The 10,492-nt window shown below is 37.2% G+C and overlaps 1 protein-coding gene across 1 annotated transcript in view; it reads left to right on the top strand.

Moving 5' to 3' along the window:
- Positions 1-8,350: 8,350 nt before the first annotated feature.
- LOC106875683 (transcription factor hamlet) overlaps positions 8,351-10,492 on the top strand; it is a 240,794-nt gene continuing 238,652 nt past the window's right edge. Inside the window, exon 1 of the mRNA XM_052971079.1 lies at positions 8,351-8,602. Within this exon, the coding sequence (XP_052827039.1) occupies positions 8,430-8,602 (173 nt within the window). The 5' untranslated portion in view covers positions 8,351-8,429. The remainder of the gene's footprint in view (positions 8,603-10,492) is intronic.

The raw sequence follows: 10,492 nt of genomic DNA, 5'->3' as shown, positions 1-10,492 counted from the left end.
TATATATATATATATATATATATATATATATATATATATATATATATGGAGAGTGAGAGAGAGACACACTGACAGACATACAGAAGGGGAGAGGGAGAGAGAAGACGAAGTGTGAAAAAGATGTTTCGCTGACTAAATGATAGTCATGGGGATAATGGAGAAGAACGAACTCAGAAATTAAAACTGAGCTACACACCCAAATACATATATGTAGACAGACAGACAGGTAGACAGACAGATAAATAGACAGACAGACAGACAGACAAATAGATAGATAGATAGTTAGATAAATAGATAGATAGATAGGTAGGTAGGTAGATAGATATTTTATCTAGACAGACGACAGACATATAGCTAGCAAGCTAGATAGATAGATAGACAGATAGGTAGATAGATAGATTGATTGATAGACAAATAGGCAGAGATAGATAGATAGATAGATAGACTGATTAACAAATTCTTTTTTTGCCTCCCCCCTTGTCTGTCAGCCTGTCTATCTATCTTCCTGCCTGTCTGTCAGTCTCTCTCTCTCTCTCTCTCTCTCTCTCTCTCTCTCTCTCTCTCTCTCTCTCTCTCTCTCTCTCTCTCTCTCTCTCTCTCTCTCTCTCTCTCTGTCTCTCTCTCTAGCTTTTACCAATTTGAACTAAATCTATCCGTCCCTTCCTTTTTGAGCGTGTTTCCTTAATCTGTTACGATATTTCTTACTCTTTTTTTTGTATTTCTGCCAATTTTGCTGGCAATGAATAGCCTTATCGTGCCTTCATAATAAAAGATAAACCAGCCAGTCGAATTGAACCAGTTAACATCACAACAGACAACCAGCACTCCCGTCCCCACCTCGTGTAACGAAGGCCCTTCCCTCCCAACTTTCAACATTCATAGACACAGCAACAATTAACGGCCGTAACAAGGTCACTGCAAGGAAGAAGTACCGAATAATGAAAGCACTGCAATATCAACACTTATTACAACAATAACAACAACGAAAATAACAACAATTGTGGAGACGGAAAAGGTGGTGATGTTAGTGGAGGTGATGATTATAATTACGATGATGGTGATGATAATGATGATGATGATGATGATGATGTGGATGATTAGGAGCAATATATTGTCCTTTGTCAAGGCGACAGCAACGACATAAATGAACATCTGCGGCAGTGTTCGGAGTTCTGGTGCCCGAATATAAAATAAACACCAGACCTTCTGAATACATAACTCCGTTTAAACAACAACAAAAACCACGACGACTACGATGACAACAACAACAATATTAATAATTATTTTTAACATAGGCACAAATTAGCAGAGAGCGGGATGGGTGGGCTATTCGATTAAATCGCTTCCAGTACTTTATTAGAACGTTATTTCATCTAAGGTGGCGAGCTGGCAGAAACGTTAGCACGCCGGTCGAGATGCTTACCGGTATTTCGTCTGCCGCAACGTTCTGAGTTCAAATTCCGCCGAGGTCGACTTTGCCTTTCATCTTTTCGGCGTCGATAAATTAAATACCAGTTACGCACTGGGATCGGTGTAATCGACTTAATCCCTTTGTCGGTCCTTGTTTGTCTCCTCTATGTCTAGTCCCTTGTGGGCAATAAAGAAATAAGAAACGTTAGCAGGCCGGGTGAAATGCTTTGCGATATTTCGATGGACAATTTCATAGAATGTGTTTGACTGATCTTATACTGGTGGAGGAGCGACTCACCTATGATGTTACACACTCTCTGCATCACTTTGTTACCAGGAAAAATGAGAGACTATTCAGAGATGCTTTAATGTTCTTTGCTCCCAGTCTATCGTCTCGGTACCAGCTAAATAAACATACCAAACATGCATTCCGGTTTGATAAATACTATTTGGTAGCTTCGTTCATAAATCGTATGCCATGTATATCAAAAGGCTTCCGTTACATCGTATTTTAAAACTTGCACCTTAGTTTGACCAATGTAATTATCATGTTTAGACGTGAAAAATAATTAATTTATATTCAGCGACTACGTCCTTATAAGCTTCTTGTCTAACAGATTCTGATCTAATACTCCTTTATTAACAACTGCAGCGTGGAAGGTGTTTATAAGACATTTAAAATAACACACAAAGACCGTTAGATTCACTTCAAAATTTAATTTGTCAAAATATTTTCGTCGCTTTGAGACCGCGACCTGTTCACTGACAAAATTCTTTGCTGCATCTCAATTGTTTTCGTTCCAGCACACGATCTCAGATCAGATCACTTGCTATGCAAGTAAATCTCCGTAACTCCTTTATTAATTATGTTACAACCTGATATTTATAAAGATCTCCTGTCAATTTTCTTTTAACAACCATGAAATCTGGTCACTGAATTAACTTCTCAGTGACTGAATCTCTGATTAAAGTTCACCTTACATATTTCTTTACAGTCCTGAACAACTAAGCACATGTTCACTCAATCTGGATGACCAGTTACATATTCGGTATTTGTTATAACTGTAGTAGCAAATTTAGGAGAGTTTCGTAACTTTCCTCATTTATTATTCGCTAAACACAAAGAATTCCAGCGTGCGTCAACACCAAGAATTAGAAGGAAGTAAAATAGAACGAGTACTTTATGCGTGGTGTCTTTGAAATCCTGAATGCCTTAAAAAAATTAGAATTTTGTTAACGTAAGGAATTCTACATGTCTCCTTGGAAGAATGCTTTCTTTCTTTCTATTTTGTACAGAGCGCTTGTGTCGCGTTCATTCTCAGTCTTTATGCCATCTATAGAAGCGACGTATATTTTTCATTCCACTCTAGAACGCAGATCGAAACCTGTTTTTCGTCGTTGATTTCTCTATCACTTTTAAATTGTTCTTCCAAGCAAATGAAAAAATTGCAAAACAACCATCAAACTGATATTTTACCAAAGGTCTTGCTCATCCCGTGGACTTCATATAACGACCATTCTACATTTTAGGACTTAGATCGAACTTTAATCGTAATCTTTAAACGCCTGTCTTTGTCGGGATTCCCATCTAAAAACAAAAAAAAAACAACAACAAAAAACAAAAACAAGCAATGATAGTTTACCATGCATTCATTTCTCTGCTTCTTTTAACAAAAATACGAAACAAAAACAAAAAGACTTGTTAAGTGTGATCACCAACTCGCCATCATCGTATATTTCCTCTCCTTCATCTGTTCAACGATCATGCTAGGGTCAAGCTGAAATCTCCCTTTGACGAGACTCGCAGAAATATTTTCCTCTTCCTCTTCCTCCCTTCTCTCTCCTTTCTCCCCACCTCTCTTCATTTTCTGCCTCCTCCTCTCACTCTTTTCTGTTATTCTTTTCTATTGCAATTTATTCGAGCTGCTATTCTTTATCGTTGCTGGCATTTCTCTTCTTATTGCTTTCGTTGTTGTTATTGTAATTGTAATTGTCGTTGTTGTTGTTATAGTTGTTGCTATTATTGCGTACAACAGGGAATTTCATTTTGCATTATCTTTCGTTCTATTTCACTTTTTATTTTTTTGCTTCCTTTTGTTGTTGATGTTGATGTTGAATTTTGCCATTATTCCGCTATACGTAAATCCAGTTGTTTAAAGTGTAATTGTTATAAATTCTCCCTCCCCCTTCCTCTCCACTTCCTTCCTCCTTCCTCTTCCATTATCATCACCATATCACCATCATCATCATCATCATCATCATCATCATCATCATCATCATCATCATCATCATCTTCTTCTTCTTCTTCTTCTTCTTCTTCTTCTTCTTCTTCTTCTTCTTCTTCTTCTTCCTCCTTCTTCTTCATCTTCCTTATCTTCGTCTTTTTCTTCGTCTTTTTCTTCTGCGTCTTCTTTTCCCCCTTCTTTTTCTTAACTCCTCCTCCTTCTTCTTTTTCATGATCATCATCATGATCATCATCATGATCATCATGATCATCAACTTCTTCTTCTTCTTCTTCTTCTTCTTCTTCTTCTTCTTCTTCTTGTTATGATGATGATGATGGTGATGATGATGATGATGATTCTGAAAGAGGAACGAAGTCGCCATTGTTATAAGAAATACCTAACCAACGTCCTTCCAACCTTGGACAGTGGTTTTGAAAACATATTCTAATCTTCACAACGATAGAAAAAAAAAAACTAAATAAGAAAGAAAACAAAAATAAAAGAAATAAAATTTATATGAAATTACAACCTTCTAGCCATCCGTACCCACCTCTTCCACTCATCAAAATATCGCGGAGATATATAATTCAACATTTTGGCCGTCCTCCTTCCTTCAATATGTCAACACATTCTAACTGACGGTAAAGAAAACAAAATGGAAGGGATGCAGCAGCGAGTACATAGTAATATACCAACAAAAACAAAATGGCCGATGAGTGAAAGTGAGCTTGTATGCGGTCAGTAAATCTGCTAGAAATGGTAGCCAAAATTACATTGAAATGCACTTTGTAGTATCAGTTTTAATGGTTCTTTCTGATTTGGTGTATACCATTTTTTGATTTAGTTTTTATTTAGTGTGTTTTCTACCGAAACGCTTTAAAACTTCGTATACTTGTATATTTTGTCTTATAGAACAGAGAAAAAATTTTATATTCGAAGTTATTTCATGTTAAAAATTGTATTTCAGTAATTTCAACCAATCACTGACGTCTATTTAGCTGAATAGAGTTACTGCTGTTCTTTGTCAACAATAATTTGTGGCGGTGTATATATCGTTAGTCCCTGGTAACCGTTTTGAATTAAGCACCAACTCTAACCCTAATTCTAACCCTAACCCTAACCCTAACCCTAACTCTAAAACCCGAACCCTAACCTTAAAACCCTAAAGCTAAGACCAGTACAAACGCATGAACGATGTCATAAATAACAGTACCACCGATAGTTGTTGTTGACAAACAACGGCAGTAATTTTATTCAAGGGAAAAGATCCCATTACATCGCCAGAACATGTTGAAAAACCACAGCAGTAATTGTTTTCACCTCAATAGACGTCAATGATTGGTTGAAATTACCGAAATACGATAACTTTTAACATGAAATAACTTGGAATATAGAAACTTTTCTTATTAACAAGGCTACGAGAAAAAGATGTTTTATATGACACATTCTACCAGTATCCCAAGTTTGAAAGTGTTTCGTAAGAAAACAAATGGTGTCTGTCAAATCAGAAAGATCCGTTTAAAATAATGTAGCCAGAGGTAGACAATTTCAGAAAAAAACATGTAAGAAAGATAAAAGGGTAGATTGATGGGCTTCAACACCTTCTGTTCACACTAGATCAGATCCTACTTGGGGTTAAACAAAACTACAAAAACTACAGCAACAAAAAAGAGCCAGTAACTGAATTTCTGCATAATCGCTCGATCTGCTAGAAATACCAGCCAACTTTAATTCAAATCATATAGTCATAATAAGGGCTCTATATTATTGGGTAATGCAGTCCTTGATACTGTATGTATATCTGGAGATACGATTGAATGGATACGATTGGAAGGCTTTTGAGAAAAATCATTCGACCTGCTACAAATAGTAACTGAATATCTCTCGACGAAAGACAAGTTGGAAAATGTCTTAAATATAGTATGTCTCAAAACTCGATGGTACGGGCCCGGCTGAAAAGTCTATGTTCATAGGCTTGGAATATGTGGGAACAACCAACAGCTAAACAGTTTTCTAATATTTACTCTAAGCACAAATATATAAAGTAGAACTAGAGTCAACTGTATCGATCCAAGTATATTATTGCGACAGTATGACGACTGGTAGAGTACACCATAGCAGAATTATTTAGAACATTCCAGTTCTACCATTCTGTCTCCAAGGACACAAGTGAGGTGGAATGGTTTTTAAATATTTTTTATATTTTAGTAAGGCGGTGAGCTGGCAGAATCGTTAGCACACCGGGAAAAATGCTTAGCATTTCTCCCGCCTTCAGGTTTTGAGTTCAAATTCCGCCGACGTTGACTTTACTTTTCATCCTTTGATAAAATAAGTACCAGTAAGTAAGAGGTTGATAAAATAAGTACCAGTAAGTAAGAGGTTGATAAAATAAGTACCAGTTGAACACTGGGGTCAATGCAATGGACTTAACCTTTCCACGAAATAGCTGGCCGTGTGCCAAAATTTGAAATCAATTGCGCATAATATATGTGACAGATATATGCAATTTAACTAAAGGTCGTATCATATGTACAGGATATATATATATATATATATTTCTTATGAGAAAAATGGAAAAATAAGAGTGAATATTTATTTTATGAGTGCTGTTTATTAAGTCTATAAAATTGTGTATAAAGTATATAAAGTGCATTAAGTAATCATCGTATTCCAATTTCTTTCACTTTTCAATGAGTAACAGATGAGCTACTATCTTTCCAGACATACCCAACACAGACTATACTTTCAGGATTTTTGGATAAAGTTTTCAGAAATAACCCAGTAGGTTTACCATTAATTCCGTGAAATATTCACGAGTCCTGCTGGTATATATTAAACATGATAATTTCTCCTTATCCTTTTCAATCCTCATAACCTCTTCGAGGTGGTGCTCCAGTATGGCTGCAGTCCAATGACTGAAGCAAGTAGAATATAAAAGAATAAAAGATAAAAGGCATCGGGAAACCACCTTCATATTCCTCAACGAACATTTTGTAACAAACAAATGATGCTAACTGAAGAAATCACCAGAAGCCGTTCATCCACTTGATGGCGCTTCGAGTAAGGAATAGGAACTTACACATTTACGAACCAACGGTAAAGGGAGGTACTCTACGTGATCGTTTGAGCGGGTAAAAATAGCAGCCAAATCTTTAAATCACACCGTTGTTGGCACTCCGTCGCTTACGACGTCGAGGGTTCCAGTTGATCCGATCAACGGAACAGCCTGCTCGAGAAATTAACGTGCAAGTGGCTGAGCAATCCACAGACTTGTGTACTCTTAACGTAGTTCTCGGGGATATTCAGCGTGACACAGTGTGACAAGGCTGACCCTTTGAATTGCAGGCACAACAGAAACAGGAAGTAAGAGTGAGAGGAAGTTGTGATGGAAGAGTACAGCAGGGTTCGCCATCATCCCCTGCCGGAGCCTCGTGGAGCTTTAGGTGTTTTCGCTCAATAAACACTCACAACGCCCGGTCTTGGAATCGAAACCGCGATCCTATGACCGCGAGTCCACTGCCCTAACCACTGGGCCATTACGCTTCCACAAATCACACCGTACCGACTTCAAAAAAACAGAAGTAAAGGGTACGTAGTCAGAGACAGTAAAAGACGAGATGGTTACGGTTGGGATACTTTTGATTTTAGTTTCGCCCAGTATAGGCTGATCTGGTCAACAGCAGCGGAAACAGCAGCAACAACAACAACAACTTATCTATCAAAACTCAGGGTAGATATATAAACTAGAAGTTCTCAACCATATTTTGTCTATGGATCCCTTTGATTCCAGCTTTTCTCGAGCGAACCTCCATAGCCATTCGGTGTTTAAAAAATTCATTATGTTTGTTATTAAATATTATTAGGAATTGTATAAAAAATTGTTAAAACATATTATGTACTGTAGGCGCCGTCGTAACTGTGTGGTAAGAAGCTTGCTTCCCGATCACATGGTTCCGGGTTCAATCCGACTACGCGGCGAGTGTGTTCTACTATAGCCTCGGACCGCACAAAGACTTGTGAGTGAATTTGGTAGAGGGAAATTGAAAGAAGCCCGTTGTAAATATATATATATATAGATAGATATATACGTGTGTGTGTCTTTGTGTTTCTCTCCTCATCACCCTTTGACAACCGGTTTTGGTGTGTTTACGTACCCGTAACTTAGGTGGTTCGCCAAAAGCGTCCGATTGAATAAGTACTAGGCTTAAGAAATAAGTCCTGGGGTCCATTTGTTCGACTAAAACCCCTTGAAAGTGGTGCTCCAGCATGACTGCAGTCAAATTGACTGAAGCAAGGAAAAGAAATGTAGAAGCATAATCAATTTATTGTACATAAATTTTATGAACCCCCAAAGATCATATGGACCGCACAAGGATCATATGGACCCCAGTAGAGAACCGCTGATATAAACAGTAGCAAGGTAAGTTGTAAGTTTAAACATCCAACGAACTCATTACTTTTATGTTAGTCATTTTTGTTTTGTTTTTGTCAGTAAGTGCCAAATATTCATTGATTTAAGGACCATATGTTGATTATATACTGAATTTAACTAGACACACCTTTAATTGTTTTTATTAAACAAAACAAGAAAGCATTTACTCGTTTATTTGTTTGCTTTATTAACTATCCTATAATAAATTATTAATTCTCATGTGTGTGTTTACCTAATAGCTGGTTTTAACCACTCATCTTGCAAATATGGTTGATAGTTTTTGCTATATTAGCATTGTATTCCGATCACGTATACATAGACTATGTTATCAAAACTTAATTGAAGGTCATCTGTCAGATTATATGGTCAATAGCTGCTTAACTAAACTACTTCTGAAAACAAGAGAGCAGTCAAAACATGGAGCAGTCAAAACATTGGAAAGTAATCTTAATGACGACAGGAATCTCATCTTTGGCAGTTTTTCTACTGTTTACATAGATACTGAGGCGATTAGCAGACTAGACAAGTCTACAAAGTAAGCAAGTCTTGCAAGGTACATTTTGGTAATATATGAAATGCGTGTTTTTTGTTGATAAAATCCAACACATTTGTTTAACAAATGCTGCGCAATTGTTTAACAAATGTTGCATATGGTCTGAAGTTTTAGCTATGGACAACAGAAAGGAAAGTAATTCGGTTTCGTGTACACAAAGATGCATATAAATACACAAAAATCATACACTGTACGTGCGTGTTTCTTCCCTTACTCACACACTTATCTACATGCGCTTGCGTACATATACATGTATATGCAATCATACATGCGTACATACATATATGCATATATACGTACATACATGCATACATACATGATGATGGAAGTCATTCTCAATAATAATTATGACTATTGTTTGTTAATGCACCGTAAAACAAATATGATGATTTTGTTCAGCTGATAATCGACAGTTTTGGCCACAGCTATAACATAAATGTCTTCTTATTTAAATACAATGCACAATCATGATATTGGTGTTGTATACGGATAGAAATGTATCTATTTAAGACATTTATTACATCATTAGCATATATATAAGTCCAGGTGTGACGGTGTGGTAAGGAGCTTGCTTTCCAACCACATGTTTTAGGGTTCAGTCCCACTGTGTGGCACCGTGGACAAGCGTCTTCTATAACCTCAGGCCGACCAAAGCCTTGTGAATAGATTTAGTTGATGGAAACGAAAGAAACTGTCGTAAATATATATATATATATATATACGTGTGTGTGCGCGCGCGCGAGCGTGTGTGTGTGTATGTGTGTGCATGTGTGTGTTTGTCCCCCAACACTGCTTGACAACTGGATTCCGTTTGTTTGCGTCCCCGTGATCTAGCGGTTCGGCAAAAGGGAACGATACAATAAGCACCAGGAACACAAGAAATATAAGTACTGGAGTCGATTCATTCGAGACTAAAAGTAATTCAAGGCGGTGCCCCAGCATGGCCGCGGTCTAATGACTGAAACAAATCAAAAGGTAAAAAATATATAATCTTTCAAGGTCTGAAGCTTTATTATTAGTTTCATTTGATTCCTTTACCTCATGAGCGGCTAACAGGACCATCCTAAGAATTACAAACAACTCGATTACAAATTGAACATTTGAAGGAATTATTGATATCCGTAGGATTTCCTTCCCTTGCATCTGGTTTCAGTTTTGCTCGTTTAATGTGATTCTCTTCTAAATGTATGATTTCGTTGAATATGATTTTTCCTCGATGCCCTATAAATTGCAACAGTTTTCTAGTTTTGTCTCTTAACTTTCGTTTGTAAGGAGTTTTTTCCATGGAAAGACCTCCTTCTCCTTAGAGAAGACATTTTGGTCATCTTTCATCTTTCGTACGGCTTTCACCTGTTCGGGACTCTCTTTGAAAACGACCATTTGATGGACACAGACAAGGTGTAAAGAAGTGGGAAGAATAGTGGCATACCTGAATTTTTTTGAATCGGATTCGTGAGTTGGGTTCTGCAGTGGCACAAATGCCTTGCTTGTGGGGGAGACTATGTTGTACCTTTACATCATACATTCATACATACATACATGCACATTTACACACACACACGTATATAAATATATGTGTATATATGTATACACTCGCACGTATGTATATATTCTTTTTTCTCTTTTTTATATGTTTCAGTCATTTAACTGCGGCCATGCTGGAGCACTGCCTTTTAGTTGAGCAAATCGACTCTAGGACTTATTCTTTTGTAAGCCTAGTACTTATTCTATCGGATACTTTTGCCGAACCGCTAAGTTACGGGGACGTAAACACACCAGCATCGGATGTCAAGCGATGTTGGGGAGGGGACAAACACAGATACACAAACACACACACACATATATATATATACATATATACGACGGGCTTCT

This window comes from Octopus bimaculoides, chromosome 1 (genome assembly GCF_001194135.2).
Source record: "Octopus bimaculoides isolate UCB-OBI-ISO-001 chromosome 1, ASM119413v2, whole genome shotgun sequence".
NCBI lineage: Eukaryota > Metazoa > Mollusca > Cephalopoda > Octopoda > Octopodidae > Octopus > Octopus bimaculoides.
The sequence above is the reverse complement of the archived record's forward strand: the minus strand, read 5'-3'. Positions and strand labels throughout refer to the sequence as shown.